This window comes from Microtus oregoni, unplaced genomic scaffold, assembly GCF_018167655.1.
Source record: "Microtus oregoni isolate MIOR12 unplaced genomic scaffold, Mior012 000019F_ref0000042, whole genome shotgun sequence".
In the NCBI taxonomy this organism is placed as follows: domain Eukaryota; kingdom Metazoa; phylum Chordata; class Mammalia; order Rodentia; family Cricetidae; genus Microtus; species Microtus oregoni.
Window position 1 is genome coordinate 14,256,799 of NW_024543078.1, and position 23,664 is coordinate 14,280,462.

Consider the following 23,664-nt stretch of genomic DNA (forward strand, 5'->3'; position numbering starts at 1 on the left):
CAACATTTATGCATGAGTCTTCTGTAGATCCCTGTTACTTCTGTAGTGCCCTGCAGAACTATAGACAACTCTGTCTTTTTAAGATGGAAAATCTTGGATAATATCTTAGGCTTTGGAAAAAAATCTTTGATAAAGCTTAGAGTTCCACAGTCACCTGTACATTGTACCGTAGTGACTTAATGCTTTGCAGCAACATCTGCCTTAAGACTGATCATTAAAGTAATAATCAACACAAATATTGTAGATCCTCACTTCCTAAAGTGTTCTTATATTCAACTCTAACTTGAGTGCTTTATCCAAATGGGGGGGGGTCTAGAATGGTTAAAAATGGAAAAGTTTGTGCCAATCTCTAATTTATGTGGACTGTAGACCATGTGTGGCAGGTGAGAGGGTGTGCCCACAGTCCAGCAGTCCTGTGGCTGCCCAGCAGGATCTTGTGCTGTCTGTGTTTCTGTGTCCTGCTGTGGCTGAAACCCACCCCAACTCCTTACACACAAGGGGCTGGTATTTTGTTCCCCAGTGAATTGTCTTTTTGACAATTCTTTCACATTTAGTCAACTCTGAAAGACATTTGTTTTCAGCAGTGAGGTTACTTGTGACATTTTTACTTGTGGCATGATTGTAATAGTCTTTGTATGTCTTCATCTCCTACTTTATTATTTTATATATAAAATATAAAGATTGTTCTTGCTCTGACAATTACAATTGATTTTTCTCAATACATAAAAATTATGTTATCTCTTATTGGCCACATTAAAAAAATTCTTCTGGGGGCTGGAGAGATGGCTGAGAGGTTAAGAGCACTGACTGCTCTTCCAGAGGTCCTGAGTTCAATTCCCAGCAACCACATGGTGGCTTACAACCATCTATAATGAGACCTGGTGCCCCCTTCTGGCTTGCAGGCACACGTGGAAGGAATGCTATATACATAATATAATAAATAAATTAAAAAAAACAAAAAAGAAAACACAATGTTAATACTTTAAAAAAATAAAAAAATTCTTCTGAAAACTGGGTGATCTTTTAGAATATTTATTTTAGTTAAAAATATGGTACATCAAAGAGAAGCCGTTATTTTACACAAACAAGACACGAAGCTTTTTCATAGGATTGGGAATGGAGGCTAATGTGAATCTTAAACGGTTAAAGAGCCACCATTCCTTCTCTGCTTGCAAGCACAGGGACTAGACTCTTCCTGGCAAACCGGAGGCTTGCTAGAAGTCAAGCTTAGAAACAGGGATGTCTCCAGGGAGATACTTCTTTTCCCATTTCTCTCTGAACCTTGGGTGCACTTCTTGCTTCAGGAATTCTACTACACGTGCTTGCTTCTGTGAAGGATCCTAACATGGCTTTACAAAAAGCTGTTTTCTTTACTGCTCCTCATAGACTTTTCAATGGGGTAAATTTTGAGGAAATCTGTGATTCATTTGAAATTGTGGGTAAAATTTATGACAAAGTTCAAGAGTCCTACAGAAACCACTATATTGTGGAGTAATAATTTACTGATGAACAATAAACAGTACCTTTAAAGTCATCACTAAAATACACACATGACAGATTCTCATTTTCTAAAGAAATATATCTTTATTGACTTTTTCCCCCTTTTCTTACAAAGCAGTTAAAAAAACCCCTCCTCCTTGCTCTTGGTGTTAAGATGGTCGATACTCATGAGATGGCCTGTGGAATTATGAGATTCTCTACATACCACAGACCAGTATCATTGCTTGGTCCCATTTTTATAGGAAAGAATCCAAGTTTCACCAGATAATATATGCTTAGCTCCCTTCAAGAAGAACATTTGGTGGCTTAATGTCTAATTTACACTCAGTGATAAAGATAAACTTTGAATCTTACAGATTAAATGCCCACTTCCTATCATTGTGTAACTGTCTGGATACAGATGTACTAGATATATCTATAAATAAAATAGTGCTTTAATGTAACAATATTCTTTGGCTTATTTAAATGCATGTGGTGGACCCTCATAAAGGCTAAAACGAAAATGGCCCCACTATTATTGTCAATCGTAACACAGAGCTTGTGCGGAAAGTCCCTATGCTGCTGACTGTCAGCATCTCCAGGTCCACGATGTATTCTCTCGGTCCTGTTAGTGACTTCACAAGCACAAGCATTGCGCTCACGGGGCTTGTTTGCTAAAATAACGAGAAAAGAGGGGTGGAGAGAATGATTTTTCTGGGGCTAGAGTTTCTGTTTTTCTTTAGCATACTTCCTACAATAACCAGGGGGAAGTATAGGATAAAGAAGCATTGCTTAGTTCTTGCTTGCTTGAACCTTCATCCTTACCTTAACCCCGTCATCTGCACTGGCTTCAAGGTAAGGCTTTGCTTTCCAAATTCTTATTTTCCCACATTTTTTGATAACATGTGTTAACATTTCACACTTTCTTTTAATGTTATCATTTCTCTATCCACAAATTGAATCATTCCAGCCTTTTTAAAGAGTTCATGTAAGAGTCTGATAATCTTGGAACTGGCAAAGAAAATTGTCATTTTTCATTTTCTTAACATTGTGTGCTTGTGTGGTGGTTTGAATTTAATTGGCTACTTTAAGCCCATAGAGAGAAGCACCATTAGAAGGTGTGGATTTGTGGAGTAGGTGTAGCCATGTTGGAGAAAGTGTGTCACTGTGGGGGTGGGCTTTGTGGTCTCCTATGCTCAAGCTATGCCCATTGGAGACAGTTCACTCCCCCTGGCCTACATATCAAGCTGTAAAATTCCCAGATCCTTCTCCAGCACCATGTGTACCCTAAGCCTCTAAACTGTAAGCCAGCCCCAATTAAATGTTTTCCTTTATAAAAGGGATCTGACACCCTCACCTGGCCTCTGCAGGCATCTAGGCACACCCATATTCACATACTTATAAAAATACATACATACACATAAAAAAATTAAAAAATAGAAAAAGAGGGCCAGCTGGTGGTGGCACACGCCTTTAATTCCAGCACTTGGGGGGCAAAGGCAGGAGGATCTCTGTGGATTCGAGGCCAGCCTGGTCTACAAGACCTAGTTCCAGGACAGGCTCCAAAAACTACAGAGAAACTCTGTCTTGAAAACCCCCCGGCCCCCCAAAAAATTAGAAAAAGAAAAATAAGAAAGATGAGAAGAACTAAAAACTTCATGGAGAACATGAGTGGGGGGGGGGCAGCAGCCTCCGACAGAGAAGCAGAATCAAATATTGGAACTGAAAAGTGGTTGTGGCTTTAACGTTATGCTAGAGGATGTCATTGGTGACTTTTCCCTGGAGCAGTGTCGGTAGAGTATTTGATAGAAAGACAAAGGAATGGCTGAAGGGTGAGGAAGCACAGAGCAAAGAGCACAGGAGAAGAGAGACAGTGGGACACCTAGGATTAAACATTTGGAGGTGGGGGCAGTCCGGTGGAGTAGGGTCCAGAGGAGATGCAGTGAGAAGCACACAGTGCTGGGCTGGTCTTCACTGGCAAATATAAAATATCTTTGGAAACCAGAGGGACAGCACAGATGTACATTTGCACGGGATAGAATGGGTCATTTATGCCTATTAGCGTTAGTGCCAGTGTCAGTGGTTTCAAAACAGGAAGTGACTAATCTACTAAAAAGTAGGGTATAAGGACTTCCTAGATCTGAGAACGTTTGAGAACAAGGGCTAAAGAGAATGGTACGAAAGACACAGAGAAGCAGTAGGGTTGTTGAGCATACCGAGGACCTATCTGAAAGTGGAGCCTAAGCTTTGCTAGTATTATCAGCTCACATGCTTGGTGGGGAATATATGTGAATTACATCATTTCTCTGGGGCTGTTGCCCAGGGGAGTGGGGTGCTGGAGACAGTAGCTCACAGAGTGGGGGTGAGGACATATAGGAAACAGGAGCATCAGCTACTGCCTGTGCCACTGAAGATCAAGATTCTCATGCGATACTGCGCTGAATGACAAGAAACCTCAGGCCATGGTTGGGATCTGGGAGTTGGTGGCAGGGTGACATGCAGGTCATGGTGGATGAGATGGTCAATAGTCCTCAGGTAAGGTTACAGAGGGAGGCTCTCATGAGTTGGTTCTTCTTTACTTTAGTCCTCTTCTGAACAATTTGAGACATTCCTTCCATCCTCTTTGTGAATGATCTTACCCACAACTGTGGCCTCTATTAGACTACAGAATCAAACAGTAGATTGACCCAGGGTAAAATTATTAAGTAAAAAGCTCTTTGGAAGGAGGAACAGTGCACTGAATGTCTTCTCAGCTTCTCAAAGCAGCCAGCATAACACCCAGAACACAGTAGGTTTTCAGCTATGCCCTGCTGGCTGATCCTTCTGCATCAAATGCTGGCTACAGGTGGAATTCCAGCATAGAACTTTTGTAGGAGTTAATTGTGTGTTAAATATTCTTAGAGTACCCATTTTTATTGTTCTGTTATTTTTCTTATACTTAATTTGAGATGAATTCTTTCTCAGAACTTCAGATGGGCCTCAGACAGAGGCTGGCCTCAGACTTACTGGAGAGACCAGGTTGGCTTCAACTTTGCAGGCCTGATTCCTTCTGAATGCTGAGATTTCAAGCATGTACATCCTGCAAATAATTTAAAATCTCTAATACTCTACAAAATTGGTAATGTTTCACCTCATACATGAGAAAAGGATTTCCGGATAATAAAAATAAATTTCAAAATGCCAGGTTTACTATAGAGGAAAAAAAAACATGTTTGGACTTCATCTAACTGTATAATGTTAGTACAGGAAGCTTTTATCTTTTCAAATGTTGGTTAAAAGGTCAAAAAATAGAAGTTTATTGAAATATTTGAGAAGAGCTGTTGTGCTACCGTGCAGTTACTGATTAATAATTAATAAGCATCTGAACTGTGTGATACTCATGTTGAGGCAACTTCTATAGTTCAAGTCTAAAACATCATATGTTAATGAAACCTACTCTTTCCTATTAAGAAAAGTAAAAGCAATGGACGGTACTTTGAGTTGTGTTTTTCGCCTTAGAAATTGTCTCCGAGAAATTAATCCCTTCTAATTTTCTGGCAAAAAAATGGGATCCTGTTACTCTGGAGCAAGAAGAAAGTTAATAAATCAAGGGTCAGGCTAAACGGGTAAACATCAAAACAATCAGTAAATTTTATCCCAAGAGAAGCTCTCTGAGTGTTTTTCCCTGAACAGTTACAAAGCATGCATTTGCAGTACGTACTTGGGGCATGCTTGTGTTTTGGGGAGTCACGCACAGCTTAATTAGATTCCATGACTTGGAATCTGGGTGACTTTTGGGAGACTACTCAATCTTTCAGAATCCCACTCTTCTGTAAACAGTAGATTTTAATATCTGATAGTATTACTACATATATTTCAGAAGGCCGGACACAAGGCCAACACGTGAAGCTCCTGAGGTTTTAGGTTGACGCCATGCAATGCACACAGTAAATGGCCACCTTTCTGCCAGCTACTACTACCGAAACATACTTACTCGTAGGTAGAACTCTCCGTTTTCATTCCCAGATTTAATCCGAAAGGTATTAATGGTGTTGGCATAAATAGTTGTAGCCTGTATCTGGAAGATGTCTGAAGGCACGGACCGGTCAGATCGGATGCTCATGTATTTGTAGACTATGGACTGGGGCATGTCTCGGCACATGGCATTTGAGACAGGGCAAACACATCGGCTGCAGAGACAAACACAAACACAGTCATCAGTTTGACTCAGGAGGACCAGAAGCTTCTTACTTTTAATATAAAGTTCCTAATGTTTCTTACTTCTCTGACGTTAGAACGTAGGGATCTTGACACGGGTTTCGTGGGTAACAACGGAAGCCGCCGTGGTAATTCCAGCACATCTCGTCTTCTCGGCATTCGTTAGTGGTCTCACACTCGTTTATATCTGCAATCACAGGGTTAAAGAACCTACTGACCTAAGCACATTTCATGTGTGGCCGAGTTTGGTTTGTAAGGAAGCACTAGAGGGACCGACTTTTATTTGTTTGCTGTGCGTGTCAGGGTCTTGCACGTGAGGAGCTCACAGTGTAACCAAATCTGGCCTTGAGCTCAAAATTCTCCTCTCTTAGCCTCCTAAGACCTAAGATTATCTGTGTGTACCACCACACCTGGCTTGTTCAGTTTGCTCTTAGACACAAGACTGAGTTCAACCTACATTTGCTGCTTCAACATCAGGATAGATAGAGCAGAGTCATTGTGGACTAATACATGACATTTCCTGATTTTTTTTTTTAATACTCACCAGTTGTCCATCTGTTGACCTGAAAGTCAAATGCTAATTTTGACTTTGCTTATATGAAAGTAAACAAAAGACCAACAAAAACATTTCATTTCCTGTTGCAAGGAATTGAGAATGTAGGTATGCCAACAGTTACTTACAGAGTAAAATGCAATTAAGAGGTAGGCAAGAGCAGAATAAATCGGAAGAACAGCTGGTTGTGTGTGGAGGGTTAGCAACCAGAAGGAAAGAGACATCTCAAGTGGAAGAAGGTACGGAGATGAATTCTCATGTAAAGAGGGGAACATTTCCAAGAGAGGGTAGCTGTTTCAGGAGCCTGGGAAAGTGGTAGGGAGGGAGGAAGAGAGAGAGAGACTCAACCATGACCTATGACCTGCGACCTGTGACCTGTGAGGGACAGGGACAGATGGTGCTCTGGGAGGAAGGGCTGCACTGAGAAAGTGAGCTATGACGTGTTCCACCTCACAGAACAGAGACAGTTTAGGACTGTGTAGAAGCAGGGACTGTCAATAGTGGCAAGTAAATAAGGAAAAGACAGTGTAAACAGAAGCATCCAGATGAGGAGAGTCTTGGGGTTGAGAGTGGTGGTGCTTAGACCAGGTCATACAGGTGCTGAATTCATATTTCGCTAGTAGGATCCCCAGACGACAGCTGAAGAAAGGGTTTTTACTAGCAAGCATTATTGTAGGTTAACAGCAATACTCAGCGTCCATATTATCGTGTAATCCTCACTTCATTTCCATGTGGATTGTAGTTTCTCTTTTGTCTCACAGAAGTCTTTTATGAATCATGCCTTCCCTACAAGTGAGTATTTTCATTCCTTAATTTATCTTTCCTGAAGTGATTTACCTAGTCCTGCTTCCAGTTAGTTGGCTGGGTGCTGGGGTCTGAACTCCTTTGAATTTTTAGACCTGATACGGTCCCTTTAGGGTCTTTGTTGCTTTCTATTTTACGTAATCAAAATCTGTGCTTTGCTTGTTTGTATTCCTAGTGTGTAAACTCTTGTGGAGGAGCAACTACAGCTACTCTGGAATTTTTCCACTGGCTAGTGTTAAGGCACGGATCAGGATCACCTGGATCTGTTGAATAATAATCCAGTTGTTTCTCATGCAAGCTGTGAAGAGCTAGGTGACAAGCGACTCTTGGTTATGGAGGAAAAACAGAGGTTAAGTTCAAGGTTATAAAATAACAGAAATAGTTCTATTGTGAGAATAATTCTATGCTGTGTTTTGAACAACACCAGTTCTTCTCATTTCTAGCTGGCTAAAATTTTTCTTCAATCCAGGAAGAAACTGGAAAAGCTACAGTTTCTGAGAACAAGTTATACAAACTGTCTTCGTGGCCTGACTCTAGCTAAAGACAAAATGTCAAGATTCCCTCGAAGTAACAGTTGATATATTCTTTAAATATTTCCAGCGTATTGCACAATGAAGGTAGCATTCAGCTACAGGAATACTAAGACTGGTTCACATGACGAAGAGTGGCAGTAGCCAAAGGAAATGAGGGTACGACTTAATTTATTACTTCCAGTAACTTAAGAGCTAGCGTAATCAACACCTATATCATTCTGGAGAAATTTTCAGGAAGAAACAATATTAAAATATTTGATATATATGTGTAAGTACATCTTATTTTGATCCTCTCTAGAAACACACATGCGCACTGCTCTGACTTTTGTGATCTTATGATCATGAGAACATTTATATCAGACCCTTTGCACTTGGAAGAAGCTAAGAATTCAAATATGTTAGATTTTACTCTGTCCTTACAAACGATGCTGGGGTTTCAGTAGAGGGAAACAATTGCTTTAAATGTTAGAAGAGTGAAGTCTGCATGATGAAAAGATGTTTTGCATAGCCAAACGATTTGCTGATAGGTATTTTCAACATAACAGCACTGTGAACTCTCATTTGATTTCAATGCATTTTTACCCCCAATTATAACAGAAATATTCCTGAAGACAAAGCCCAGACAAATAAGACCCTACTATGTATTAGTTTGAGTCTGTCTTTGTTGACTATCAAATTCACTTGTAATTGGAAGCACACAGACATTTGTTTGATGATTCCAGGGGAATTGGTTGAAGTATTCAGCTGGCTAATATTTCCCTGCATGTAATATTCATATCTCAATTAGGGTTATGTGAGATCACTGGAGGGCAATGTTTTCCCACAATTAACATTTGCAGAGCTTATAGTAACCTGGGAAGGGTTATAGAGGTGGTCATTGTGCAAGAGATGACATCCAAATGACACTTACACCTACTACTGTGGTGTGTTTCCATACTACAAAATCCCAGGTTTCAGATGGTCTCTGAGTTCACTGCTGCCCCCTACAAATGTGACGCTAGACTAGATTCTACATGCCTCCATCTGGTCCTTTTAAACATAAGATCTTTCCTGTCCTCAAGTTTAGTCTTTCTAATTCCAAATAAAAAGGACTCTAGAGATTTTCTATTGCTTATTGACATTGCTAAGTAAATTTCATCAAATCACTACGAGCTGTGCAAATCATTTAATGGGTTGTTTTGTTTTGTCCCTGTGTTTCCCCTTTTCAAAAGAGAAAGTCAATGTTTAGAGATGTCTGATGACTTGTTCAGATTGCACAGACAGTATGCAGCAGAGTTGGATCCCAGCAGGGTTTCTGTCACTAAGTTCAGCTGTATTTGACTTTACTCCACTGTTTTGAGTAAACGTGTTTATATTGGATTTCTTGGGATCACCTATATTTTTGTCTTTATTTGATAATCTTTCTTCCATTAGTGAAATTTCAAGCTGTGTACAACACTGAAGGTTAGGGGAGCGCTGCATCTTTCTGTCAGACTCGGAATTATATGTTTGTAGAGAGCTCTCTCTTCTACCCCTAAAAGGACACGAGGACCATATGAGTATTAATTTTGAAATTGGGCCCAGGGTCATTAGCCATTGTTGGATTAATACTAGCTTTTTTGAGTCATTGAAATACATTTTAATATCCATCATGAGTTTTGCTTTCCTCTACACCTAAAACTACATGAATTGGCTGGGAGTAATGATATATGCCTGTTATCCCAGCACTGATGAGGCAGAGGCTGGGGTGCTATGAGGCAGCCTGGGGTATAGAGCAAGTCCCTCTACCACCCTCCAACTATACTTCATTCAGAGTTTTGATATGTTGGAGCTTTTGAGGCTTGTTTAAGGTACGTACGTATAGCTCAAGTAGTAAGAGTGGTCTCTAAACTCAAAACTCAGAGTGAAGCATTTTAGTAAGTGAATCTTTTTTGGTAGATTATTGGAAGGTGTAATTCCACAGATATTATTATATTAAGAAACATTAAAGTTTATTTAAATCACAGTTTTAGAAAGGAAGTTAAGGTTTAAAGGAAGTCAGGGTATCATTGAATCTCCCTTTCATAAAATGTACTCTAATAATGTTATGAGTCAGGAACTCAAATTGTACAATCAAGGTAGAAAAATGAAAGTCTGAATCCTGCCACTTTCTCCACGTTGTTCCTGGCCACCACTGACTTCAGCTCTATGAGACCAGTGAGCTTACCCTGGCAGGTCGTGCTTCTCACCACTTGGTAGCCCTGGGGGCACATGCACGAGAACTTCCCTGGTTCGTTGACACACTGATATTGACACAGGTAGCTTGAAGTTCTGCATTCATCGATGTCTGTAGAATCAGACAAGAACAGGGGCACAGAGCTGAGAAACTTTTCTGACACTAGTTTTATATTATGCATGTTTAGATCAGCTAAAGAGTGTCAAAAGAGTGCAAACTCTAAAACAGAAGAAAGGCAAGGCTCCATCTGAAATGCAGAGCCAACCGTGGCAACATGTCCATTCTCCTCTCTCCCTCCCAGCCTGCAGAGGGTTTCTTAAAGCAGGTTTCACTGATGCTAAGTGGACTGAGTGAGTGGGCTCATGGCTGACACTCTTCATCTTGTGTTCTGCAGGCCTAATCAGGTACAAGATTGATGTTTGCCTCTTCAGTGATGGTGTGACCCTGCTGCTGAACTGTTGAAATTCAAGTTCTATCCCTGTGCAGTTTTGCAGAGGTGACGTCTTGGCAGGCGTGGCCTTCTGAGGAAGAATCTTTGTATTTCAGAATCAGCAACCACTGTATAGTTTGCTAAGCCCGGCAGAGGCAGCAGTTCCGAGCTAACTCCTTATAGTTTTAAACACGCTTGCTTGATTTGAGACTTCTTTGCATGGGTTATGACTTATGTGGTCCCAAATAAACATGGGTAGACTCATGAGGCGGGTATGAACACCAAATGTTGATGGCCTCCCCTTCATGATGCTTTAAACCCCTGAATTACCCAGGAGGTGTATATCCACTAGCCTTTCAAAGTCACATTTTCCACTGACTGACCATCTTTTTACTCTTTAGAAACCTCAACCCTGACTTCTTTAAAAATGTCAACCTAGATGCCCTTCAATGGAAGAATGGATGAAGAAAGTGTGGAATATCTACACATTAGAGTACTACGCTGAGGTAAAAAACAATGACTTCTCAAATTTTGCATGCAAATGGATGGAAATAGAAAACACTATCCTGAGTGAGGTAACCCAGAACCAAAAAGATGAATATGGGATGTACTCACTCATAATTGGTTTCTAGCCATAAACAAGGGTCACGGAGTCTACAATCGGTGATCCCAAAGAAGCTAAGTAAGAAGGTGAACCAAAGGAAAAACATATAGTTGTCCTCTTGGCTATGGGAGGTAGACAAAATTGCCGGGGAGAAAATTGAGTTCTTGGGGGTGGGGTGGGATGGGGGTAAGGGGAGATGGGGAGAGAAAAGGGAAAAGGGGAGAATGGGGGGAACTTGGGGAAAAAGGAGGATTGGGATAAAGGAAGGTTGGATAGGGGAGCACGGAAACACAATTCTTAGTTAAGGGAGCCACCTTAGGGTTGGCAAGAGACTTGAACCTAGAGTGGCTCCCAGGTGCCCAAGGCGATGTCCCCAGTTAGTTCCTTGGGCAGCTGAGGATAGGGAACCTGAAATGACCCTATCCTATAGCAATACTGACGAATATCTTGCATATCACCATAGAACCTTCATCTGGTGATGGATGGAGATAGAGACAGAGACCCACACTGGAGCACTGGACTGAGCTCCCAAGGTCCCAATGAGGAACAGAAGGAGGGAGAACATGAGCAAAGAAGTCGGGACCACGAGGGGTGCACCCTCCCACTGAGACAGTGGGGCTGATCTATTGGGAGCTCACCAAGGCCAGCTGGACTGTGACTGAAAAAGCATGGGATAAAACTGGACTCTCTGAACATGGCGAACAATGAGGGCTGATGAGAAGCCAAGGACAATGGCACGGGGTTTTGAACCTACGTAATGTGCTGGCTTTGTGGGAGCCTAGCCAGTTTGGATGTTCACCTTCCTAGAAATGGACGGAGGGGGGAGGACCTAGGACTTACCACAGGGCAGAGAACCCTGACTGCTCTTTGGACTGGAGAGGGAGGGGGAGAGGAGTGGGGGGAGGGGGAGAAGGGTGGGAGGAGAGGGAGGGAAATGGGAGGCTGGGAGGAGGTGGAAACTTGTTTTTTTTTTTTTCCTCCTTTTCTCAATAAAAAAAAAAAAGTTAAAAAAAAATGTGTTCAAGCCACACAGCGCATGGATAAAATTAGGAGCCAAGTCTCTTGGTTTTTACCACACCCCCAGCTCTTTATAAACCTAAAAGTGCAGATTCTGTCTTGGGAAATTGTGATTGGGGGCTGGGATTCTCAGTTTCTCACCAACTCCCAGCAGAAGCCACCATGGGAGCACACTTTTAAAATCAAGACACTCCCAGGCTACACCTAGTGTCCCAACTGCTCAATGCTTTTTATTTCTTTCAGTAACAAACTCAAAAGCCATGGTTTTCTCTAAACTGCCTTTGTAAGATTTTAAGAACAGGATTTGTGGGAATAAAATTTTCTTTCATCGGCAGCACAGTCAGGCAAAAAAACGTCAGTCAGGTTGGCCCTTGCTCTAGGATGTGTGGAAAATGTTACCTTCACAGTTGAGTCTGTCACTGCTCAGCTCGTATCCTTGGTTGCACTGACAGATGAAGGAGCCGAGGATGTTGTAGCATTGCTGAGCACACTGGTTGCTGGCATCGCATTCATTTATATCTGCAGGGAAAGAATCTAAGTCTACATCTGTCTCTGTGTATCTGGGGCTGCACGTTTTTAGGCTCAGCCTTGCTCTTCCGTGCCTGTGTCATTTGATGGTAAGTAGTCCCTCGCTGTGGGCACTCACTGGAGAACACCCCCTCAGCACCACAGTTGTTGGAAGGACAAAAGTTGGTCAGACACTTCTTTTAGAAATACCAGAATATATATTTTTTTTCTAGGAATGACAGTTTGATGTCTGATAAATTCCCCCCCCCCCAATGAATTTAATGCGTCCAATAAACATACGTCCCAGTACCTATTTTCTTATGCTGTCCAGATTCAAAATCCAAATCCATAAATAATTGTTCTAAGACACCTGAACTGATATGGTATCTCAGCATGTGGTGGTAAAGAGTTATCTGGGATATTTATTACTTTTTAAATGGTTTCTGTTAAATTCCTCAACAATTATAGCATAAGCCTTTGAGACCCATGCAGAGTTTTGTTATGCTCCAACACACAGAAAATATGGTGAAGAAGGCATTTTCCTCCCTCCTGCACTAGATTCCTTCCAGGTTGTGCTCATCTGAATCATGTGGCATGCATGACATTGCACACTGAAAGGGGAGATGAAACATGTAAGGGTCACGTGCGCTCTTAGTGAAAAGTTTATGCACTTGAACTTCGAGTGACCCTTTGGCCTCTTCAGCGTTCTATCTCACACACTGACTAATTGAAGTATGTGTATCCATTAATCTGTAGTTCCATTTTATATCTAAATCTCTCTCTCTGTCTCTCTCTCTGTCTCTCTCTGTCTCTGTCTCTGTCTCTCTCTCTCTCTCTCTCTCTCTCTCTCTCTCTCTCTCTCTCTCTGTCTATCTATCTCCATGGAGGAGAACTTGAACCAACGTTTAAAATTACTTCCCATTCCTATCCTGTTCTGTTTTAAGAAACAGATTAGCTATTGTCTTTTCAGCTTTATGACCCCAGGGAAGCTGGCGGAAACCAGTTCACACGGGAGCACAGAACACCAGGAACAAAGCAGCAGACCATTCCTTTAGGCAGAAGCTGGTCTGCAGGACAGCAGTTCTCGCAGGACTTACCCACACAAGTGTAGTTGTTTGCTGCCAACTGAAACCCAGGACTGCACTGGCAGTAAAAGGAACCTGGTGTGTTCACGCATCTTTGGTGGCAATATGGAGGCACGGCGCATTCATCTATATCTAAGCAGATGGCACAGACACAGAACCAAGGGGTTAACTGGCCATAGTGGTACACGACTTTAATCCCAGCACATGGAAGACAGTGGCAGGTAGTTCTCTGTAAGTTTGAGGCTAGCCTGATCTACATAGTGAGTTCCATGATAGTTAGAGCTACATAGTGAAACCCTATCTTAAAACAAAAACAAAAACAAAATCAACCAAACCAAACAAACAAGCAAATACCCCCAAAACCCAAAAACCAGAACCAAGTTGTTGACTTATTGAATTCTCAGTGGTGCTAATGTAGAAAACATCTCAGGAAGATCTTGTGTTAAAAACAATCTTCTTCCCTCCCTTCCTCAATCTCTCCTTTTCACCCTCTCTCTTAAAATTAGGATACATGTATTTAAAACATACTTTGGCCATCGGTTAAGTAAAACATTATGAAGAAAGACCAAGCAGGGCATGGTGGTGCACACCTTTAATCACAGCACTCTGGAGGCAGAAGCAGGCGGACCTCTGTGAGTTTGAGGCTAGCTTGATCTACAAAGTGAGTTCCAGGCGAGCCAGAGCTGTTATATAGAGAAATCTTGCCTCAAAATACCAAATCAAACCAAACCAAAAACAAACAAAGAAACAAAACGAAACAAAAGACCAACCACACACCCATGTTAGCAGTAAATGAATGCTTTGAAATGTAGAGAAAGGAAAGAGGTTAAGATCATGTCACATACACACAGGAGGATGCCGAGAGTGGAGGGTCAAAAACTTACCTAAAATGAGGAAAAAGAAAAAGAATGAAGATACAGCTTACAATCGAGAGAGAAAAGATGTGGGTCGTGTCCAGCTGGTGACTGTGGCTAAGCCATCCAAACATTTGTGTCTTCGTGTTTGTGCCTAACGTGATAGGAAGGTTTGCTATGTGTATCTTAGAAAGTTTTGTGAGGGTCAAATGAAAGAACATTGTGAAAGGAAAGGATACTACACAAGTGACCTTTTGAGAATGTCCTGACGTTTGGATGAAGTGTTCCAGCCTGTGTCCTTCTTTGATAAATATTTCCAGCTATAAAACGCTCAGTGGAGAACTTGCAGAGAAGCATAATAAAATGTCATTACCTCATGACTACACTCTGTGACGGCTCCTGCATAGCGTGTGTAGTTTAACAGGACAGTTTTGTACATACAAAACAACACCACAGAGTGACATTACCTCACGCTAAAAAAAAAAAATAAGAAATAACAAAGCTGTGCTGCTGTTTTAACAACAGTGTGCTCGAATGGCTTGAAGCTAACGTGAGTTCGAATCTTGGATCTGGCAATTCCATGGCTTAGCTTCTGGAGCTTCCGATTCTTATTCATATGGTAGAATGGTTGGAGAGTTCACATGGTACAGATTAGGTGATGTATCTGGAGCATACTAGGTAGTGAAGTGGGAGGTGTTAGTAGAAAGATGCAGAATGCTGCTGGCCAATCAGCATACTGAAATAACTAGAGAGACATCCGCACAGCCTATGTATCTGCTTCCTGGTACCCAGGGAGGATGGCTCTCTCACTACATATGACAGTTTATGTCCCCACCCATATTCTTATCCTGCTTCAGACTTCCTTGTAGCGTTTGTTGTTGCTTAATATTGAGATGTGTGTTTATTTGCTTGTCTGTCTCTCTCACTATCATCTGAGGCAAATAAGAGCTGTCTCTTCCCTTGAGATAGAGGTGGAAGATATTTGTCTGCTCTCTGATGTATGCTTCATGCCCCGAGCAAGGACTAGTATTAGTAGATGCTCAGTTACATTATTTGATGTGGAAGAATCTTACGTTAATTAAGAGCTATTGTTTAGAGTGCTTCCTAGTGCCTTATGTGATAGCCAGGTACCACAATCGCTAGTCAATATGTATGGATTTTTTTCTAATAGCTCCTCTAGACCAAAGATTTTGTAAAAATTGTTGGCCTAATCCTATATCTCAGCATCTAGAACTGTACCTGGCACACAGTCTGCTCTCGGTGAATATATTATGACTCAATGGTGCCCGTCTCTTCAACTAGTAGATATTCATTTTATAGCATTGCATTTGGTGATAAGGTTGCATAGTCATAACTGCAATTTATTCTGCATCTGTCTGCATGGGATACAGGCATAAACGTGTTACTCCACATAGTGAGAAGATAAATAATAGGAAGGTATAGCAGGGACAGAGAGAGCAAGCTGCGCAGTGCCCTGCTGATTGTGGAGGTCCATGGAGGATTGGGTCAATCCACAAGTGCAGGAACTCAGAGTGCATGTTTAGCTACATCAAGCAAAACCACCACAATGCTTTTATTATACTTTGCATAGGTATCAGACTGCAACAGATTGGAAATTTCCAAAAATGGTCTACTTCATCCTAAATTGGAAGGAGGAGTGACTAATTATATTTGGTTAGATTATGGCTCCTTGGGGAAGCAACTGGGATGGGATTGGATAGTGCAGTAGGGTTTTGTAGGGGTGGTTTTGTTGCTTTGGAAAGAATGTGTACACATGTGTGGCCCAGAACCATAACCAGTGAGAAGAAGCTGTGGTGCAAGTGACCTTGGGAGGGAGGACGTTGATGCCCTAGAAATGATGAGGAGACCCCTCTATGATCTCTGAGGAGAGCAGAACTACCTTTGTGGGTGAGGGCAACGTCGGTACACACATGATCTGATGTGAGCTCATTTTCCCACTTTCCCATAAAGGCTGCCTCTCAGTCTTCCTTCGTCTTCGGTTCACCCTGCAGTAGAGTAGGTTACTACTGTACTTTTAGGCCCTCAGTGTTTATTTTACTGACTAACCCAAAGAGCATAGCTTGCTTTGGCGTCTGTGGAGTTTTCCAGCACTCTTGTTCTTTGTTTTAACTTCCAGCTTTACAAACCCTGGTCCTTCCATGAGTCCGGGTACCCATTCCAGCACCTAGACACAGCCCTTGGCAGGCAGAGTCAGCCAGGGTCTACAAGGAGCTGAGTGCTGACATACCCATGTTGACAGCTCACATTCTCAGGTAGAAGCTGATGCTGCCTGGCTGTCTCCAAACCCTCATCCTCTGCTCCTAGGAGAAAATCTGGTCTTCCCACTGGTCTGTGGTAAGAGTCTAGGCATGTAAACAGATGGGCAGAGGGAGCCAATCACAGCGGTTCGTGACTTCTACTGGGTTCCTTGATTGAGTGAGCCAGAGTGCTGTTTTACTTCACTGCCTGCCAGCTGGCCTCCTCAAACTGTGTTCTTTCATTCATTCAGAATATATGCAGGTCATCTACTATGTGTACTGGACCCTTTGTGGGGACTCTGGCATCAGCAGTGACACAAGCTGACATGGCCCTAGACCTCAGGGAGGTATCCTCTCAAACTCCCTCTGGTGCAGTGCTTCATTCTGCACTTGAAACACCACCAAAGACTTGCAGTGTAAAGAGGCTTTAGATCAGGGGTTCTCAACCTGTGGGTCACGACTCCTTCGGGGGCTAAATATCAGATATTCTGCATCAGATATTTATATTGTGATTCATAATAGTAGCAAATTACAGTTATGAAATAGCAATGAAGTAATCTTATGGTTGGGGGTCACTACAGCATGAGGAACTGTATTAAAGAGTCATAGCATTAGGAAGGTTGAGAACCACTTCTTTAGTGTTCACTCTGCCAGTCACATGGCACAGGACCACATATGTGCTAACCACTGCCATTCATGAGCTCCTGAGTTGGAACTAGTGGCATCTCCACAGGACACTTGAACACGGTGATACACAGAGCACTTAAGTAACCATAGGCTCAAATGACAGGGGTAGAGGGGGCATTTGACCTCAGCATCTATCGCATGCACCATATTCTGCTGTGCAGTGGTCCCTGTCACCAGTATGTTAGTGACACAACCCCTAATGAAAAATTTAGTTCTCGGTTGTCTTTATGGTTCCATTCAGACTAGATTACTGCTTTCACTTAGTCTATAGTACTTTAGTATTTAGGATAGTTTCAACCTTAAGTTCCTCTTGGTAGCTGGAAACTATATTGTTCGTTGTCAGAAGAGGAAGAAGCTGTTGGGTATCATTCTTCAATCAACCGGGAGGGCTTTATTTTGATGTCTAAAGAGTCTCAATTTGGGAGTCTTAATACTGCACCAGGGACTTACCCACGCACTGCTCGCCCCTCTTCTGATACCCCGGAAGACACTGGCATGTGAAGGAACCACGTAAGTTGATGCACACTTGGTCCTCTCTGCAGTTGTGGGTCCCTGAGGCGCACTCATCGATATCTGGGAAAGACATGCAATACAGAAAGAATTCCAGCTGTTTGTGAAGATATGGAGGCTCTCTTTTCTTTTTTCTTAAACTGAATTTTACTTTATTCTTCAAAAGCATTATAAAATAATTTTATAATGCTGGAAATATTTAAAATAAAAAATATTTCAAATGTTTATAAAATATTTTCAGAATTACCAGTGTGTACTCCTGAGATTTACGAGTTCCTAATAATTCTTAAACCTATCTTAGCCATTTACTCCATCTTCTCCCTTTTATCTATCACCCATCACGTTCCCAGTAGGCATGAATGCTTCCCTAAGATAGTTTTATACTTTTATTAGATAGGGATACCTATGAGAACACACAACAACTATTTGTAAGACTGAAGCAGGAGGATCTCTAATTTAAGTCTAGCCTGGGCTACAGGGGAAGTTCAAGTCCAGCCTTGGCAACTTAGACTCTATCTCAAAACTGTAAGTAAAATGAGACTAGAATATAGCACATTGGTAAAGCACATTCCTTGTATCTGTAATGCTCTAGGTGCCATCACCAGCAACATACATATGTAGATACACTTACATAAAAGGTGAGAGAATTAAATTAGATTGCACGACTCCTACTTTTGCTACCAAATGCTTTTAAATTTGAGAGACCTTCTTATAAATCTTATTATTGTATAGTCTCTCTTCTGATTCTGGTGTCTTTTACTCAAATGGCAGAATAACATGTATATATAAAGTTTTCATTACAAAACTCAAAATGAAAAGCACCAATTTGATCATATTCTTCTAGGACAGATATGTTAGTGTAGTTGATAGTCTCCTAAGAGATTTTACTTTGAACAAATGCTACATGTGCTTCCATGGGAAGCAAGTTACAGGTTTAGCAAAGAGGGGAACTTACCAAGGAAGACAACTTAGAGAGCCTGTTCCTGACCAAAGTGTGCTAGGAATTTGTGTGACCATTCACTGCCACTTGTAGGTAGAATTCATTTTGCCATGTCTGTATCCTTCACAGTCATTCAGAAATCACATAGCCACCAGGAAGATAGATTTCAAAGGGCGGCTACATAGTTTTGGTATTCTCTAACAACTGAAGACTAAGCTTTAATAAAATGTCACAAAACATGTAATTTCTAGATGACCATTTCTTCATAACCAAGATAGACTTGCTGGGGAGTGAATTTTTGATCATCACTGTGGGAGACCCCAAGGTGGTGGGCTGAGAATCAATTAAAAGAAATCAATTTTCAGCCATGAGAACTGACTATGCTTTCTCTTTCCCACCTAAGTAGAAAGTGGCTCTTTGTGTTATTTTGTTTGGATTTTTTTTTTAATTTCAAGGAGAATTGAATTGTTGCACTCATGCTAAGCAAAGCCATAAAGTAAGCCATTCATTTTATAAGAAGTCATTCTGAGATAATCACTCTACTTAGCCTGGAGCAGTAGGAGAGATTCTGTCCAGAAAGAGAGGGCGAGAGGATGAGGATGCTCCAGCGATTGATGCACGATTGCACATTGGATAAACCTGGTAAGGCTGTCTTTGACACAAAATTATTGGCACCTGATTTTAAATATCAACAGGTTTTTTTGTTGCTGTTGTTCTGAAATTCATTAACGCTCTCACTATGATGCTGTTTTCCAATCTACCCCAAAGGGCCCTTTCGAGGTGAAAGGCCACGGAGCAGTGACCGAACTGTGAAGTCAGCTGCTCCCTTTCATGCCTTGTTATTTTCTCAAATGCACTTGATGAAAACCTTCTCTACTGGGATTCTTTGGAGCTTTATGACTCCCTAATGCAGAAATGACAGCAGAATTCCTATTGTTTTATGTCAGGAGCATCTGCCAACATTTGCCGTGATAACAGCCCTGAGAGATAGAGTCCTGGTAGATCCAACTGTGGCAAGCTCCCTCTGTCCGTGCTGGCAGGAGATCAAGGACTCAGGCCGGCTTGGCACTGCTGAAGGAGGCCTTGCCAGTGACGCAGGCTTCTCTTTTTGCAACCACTCTGTGCAAACTGCCTCCACCTCATCACATTCTGGGTGTCCTGCAAGTTCCTTCCTATTTTCCCATCATTTGCTTCGAACTGTCTTTGATAAACCGACTAACGTTTCCCCTGGGATCAATGTATCATGAAATAGGTTTCAAACATACAAACCTGTAAGGCTCCTTTCTAAGAGTCTGCTCTAGTTAGCTTCTGAAAAGAATTATTTATTAAAAAATATCCAGTGAGTTACAGTAATTTAATAAAGGCAAAGACCCAAATACACTACTATGCCACTCCAACTACCTTATTTTCCTTTCTTTACCCAAAACAAAAAAACTGTGATAGAATTTGCTTCATCTAGTGAGCATGAATTGCTGGATGCAATGTTCCTTTGACCTGCACTTAGAAATGCTCAAAGCATAACCTCCATGACCTGGAGGCAGTGTCATCTGCATTTCTGTTTGTATCATTCTAACCGCAGTGGAGAGTATTTATTCTCCCCGGCCCTCACATTTAGCAGCTTATTTAAAGCTAAAGAATCCCAGCGGCCAGAACTTCTGTGGACTGTCTTCAATTATAGTATCTATTTAAATGCCGTAATGCTATTGCTTGGAAGATTCTATTATTGCTTGCTTATACACTCACACAAAGGCATGTTAAGCCATCAAACATCTTTAAACCTTTTCGTGCGTTTTTTCCTGCTTGTCTGTTGTCAGAAGGCTCAGGGTGACACTCTTGTCACCACTCCAGGGCAGCACAACCACTGCTGTTGCAGGAACCTCTGTTGTTTGTGAGCAGAACTTACTTCCTGCATCTGTTTTGGGAGGCCATCTGTGTGGGCAAAGCCCGGCTTTATTTAACAGGAAAATGACTCAGGTCAGCCATGTTTTCCTGAGAATCTAGGAACAAACGCTCTGGGGAAAGGAATTTTATGTTTTTGTTTTCAATTATCCATCATTTGTCCTTGACAGCGAAGCTCATTTCCCCTGCTTACTATAGCGCGTGGAATGTGATGGTTGTTTTTTCAGTAGATGTTTACCCAATTAATGGATGAATGAATGATTACTTTGGTGCTCAGGGTTTACAGAAAGCAGGACCAGCACTGTAGGTTATGGAAGTAAAATTCATAAGGCAGAGTAGCAGGCAGGCCTGAAGAGCGCGGCAGAATCAACTCTGCTTCTGAGTGGGAACAAGGGAAAACCGTTGAGTCTGGAGGACTCTCAGCCTACACTGGCCAGAGTGAGCAGCCTTAGCATCTTTGCAGAGGAGGTGGGTCCTGAGCTGCCGGGTGAAGGGGACGAGATACAGGATCTGGTAGTGGAAGCAAGCTCTCTTTTTGAAGGCAAGTCCCACAAGAAAGAGACCCAGCAAATCTGCAGAGAATGACAGGGAGTTGGAGTCAGCCCGGTGCTGGGTCTGGCAGAATGTGCTCAGCAAATGCGTGCCCAAGTCACTAGCAGAATCCAGAGATCTAAATGGGGGATTCGAGGGTTTGTATTGAACACTACAGCGAACAGCTGTTAATGAAACAGCCATGGATAATGTTAACACTACCAAGAACAAAACAGCAGAACATGCTTCCTAAAATCCCACAACACTTTTAAACATTCTGATAGGTTGAGAATAACTTAAAAGAGTCCTCATCTCCCTACTTGTGGTTTATACTACTGTAGGTATTTCTTTTCTTGACACTGACAACCTTAGTTGCCTTAAATAATCCAGCACAGTCTTTGCTGAGCCTCCCATCAGGCTTGCCCCAGTCAGTGGCACTGCAGATCTGTCAATATCTGCAAGCGAACACGGGGATGGTGTCCATTCACTGGTGTCCCCTAGGCCCTGCTTAGGCCTTTGTTCTCCAGTTTTGGCTTCTTCCCTTGTATTCTGACTCATAGTTTCCAAATCCCTGACTCATGTTGTGCTCTCTCTTATGCAACATTTTAATCTCTGCAATGTTCTTTCCATAATTTGATAACTTACCACGACATGGAGTCACTTCAGCGTGTTTTATGGGCAAAAGTGACATGCAGTATGAGGGCTCTACTGTACCACATTGGGTTTCAACTTGAGTTTAAGAAGTGACTCCTGGCCACTTTGGAGGAAGGCGCTGCAGACCATAGAGAGGAGGAAGGCGGCTGAAGTGACTGATTCTGTGGCTGCCCATGTGATCTAGGACTGTGGCCTCAGTGAACTTTTTCAGTGGAAGGAGTTGATGGATGAGGATCTTAGGAATTTGGAGGGTCTTTATTTTCAAAATTATTGGAGGAGGTAGGAACTTCTTAGCAAAAGCTGAGGACGTTGTTGTTCTGCCTCTGTCTTATCTAATAGTGGCTGCTGGTAATTATAATCCTGGTAATCCATTAATGTTACTGATTAAAATCTACTTAGAGGAGAGTGTATACTATTTAATATAGCATTGCATAGACATTTATTAAAACTCTAAAAAAAATTAGCATAAAGTAGATAAATAGTTTCTATACAGAAAGAGTTTCTTAAGAAGTCAAATTACTCCAGGACACCTCGGGAAACAGAACAGACTACTGCCGACAGTTGACAGGCGAGGAAGTAAGATGCTAGTGACATGTAGAGTCAGAGCTGCCTGATGTTGCAGAAACCTCATGTTCAAATCCCAGGCTCCCTTTTGCTCCTTCTATGATTTAGTTCTCCACAGACTTTTCTCCCACAAACGTGGGTAGCAAAAGTTGAGCTGCAGGCATGTATACTTTAACTTTTTCCCTCAGGATCAGAGGATTGCTAATCATGTCATACCTGGGTTCTTCCCCTTGTCTTTCTTTTGCTTACAGTTAGATTTCTAGCTCTCTGTGCTTTCTGCTTCCCTCCCCAGTCTTTAGCCACTTATCAACAATTTTTGTCAAAGACTTTCTAGTTCCCATTTTGCTTCCTTTATAGAGCCGGGATCAGATTTATCTGGCAACATGCCCAGTTCCAATCGGCTTTTCACCCTTTAGCTAGAATTCACCAGAGCTAAGCAGTTCTAGTGGAGAAAAGAGATATTTACTAACAGAGGGGAACTGTCATCATTGTGGCCAGCAGGAGATTTATAGCTCTAGATTCTTATCAATTCTGGCAAAGCGTAGATAACAATTTGGTGTGCTTTAAGTGATAAACAAAAACATCATCAAAATCAGCTTCAGCCCTCTTGGTGGTTCAGTCTTTGTTTTAGAAAGTGACCAAATCCAGTGTCCTGGAAATCCTTGGCACTGTACCATGTTCTGGTAGAGTTTTGTAATATGCTCTTCTCATGTTTAAAAAGTGATGCGTGTATCGGGGTTGCTTCTTCAGCAATGAGGATGGATTTGCATGGAAGATGAACCTTTACTCACCTAGCTTTCCATGGAACAATGGATTCCAAACACGAGCTGATTAGATGGGGTTCAGTGTATCATTCATAAATGTGGAAGGAAAACCAACAGGTTCACATGAATGCTTAACCTGCGACTTCTCTGTACTATTCACCTAGTAGATGTACCTCTAAGTTATAGGCCGAAACAGAAGAAAAGAAGACAGAAGAAGAAGGCACACACACTCATTCTTTAGTGCTCTTCGTGTACTGGGCAAGTGCAGCTGATAGCACTCAGAGAATTAAAGCAACATTTCCTACAGATAAATACTTTAGTATTGGGATATTTTCAGGCATCTGTGTGATGGTATCATACCCAGATGAACTTGTTTTTGTTTCTTTCTCAAACATAATTACTCCCCAGATATGTTTGGGGAAAGGTGCCCTAGAATAGGGGATACTATGGTCAGTGGTCCAACTACAACCTTGGGGAGTGTGACTATATTTTGGAATATCAGTCTTGGCTCTTGAGTGGCTGGGTACTAGTGGATTTTCTGTGTGGCAATTCAAATTTGTCCAATAAGGTTGGTCATTATTTTTAAATATTGATTAAAAA

The 23,664-nt window shown here is 41.8% G+C and overlaps 1 protein-coding gene across 2 annotated transcripts in view; it reads right to left on the minus strand.

The window, feature by feature from the left end:
* Positions 1-1,026: 1,026 nt before the first annotated feature.
* Efemp1 (EGF containing fibulin extracellular matrix protein 1) overlaps positions 1,027-23,664 on the minus strand; it is a 63,482-nt gene continuing 40,844 nt past the window's right edge. For both annotated transcript variants that reach the window (XM_041669184.1, XM_041669185.1), the window contains exons 5-11: positions 17,653-17,775; positions 13,416-13,535; positions 12,211-12,330; positions 9,752-9,871; positions 5,740-5,863; positions 5,453-5,648; positions 1,027-2,153 (exon numbers count right to left, since the gene is read on the minus strand). In XM_041669184.1, the coding sequence (XP_041525118.1) occupies positions 1,992-2,153; positions 5,453-5,648; positions 5,740-5,863; positions 9,752-9,871; positions 12,211-12,330; positions 13,416-13,535; positions 17,653-17,775 (965 nt within the window). In that variant the 3' untranslated portion in view covers positions 1,027-1,991. The remainder of the gene's footprint in view (positions 2,154-5,452; positions 5,649-5,739; positions 5,864-9,751; positions 9,872-12,210; positions 12,331-13,415; positions 13,536-17,652; positions 17,776-23,664) is intronic.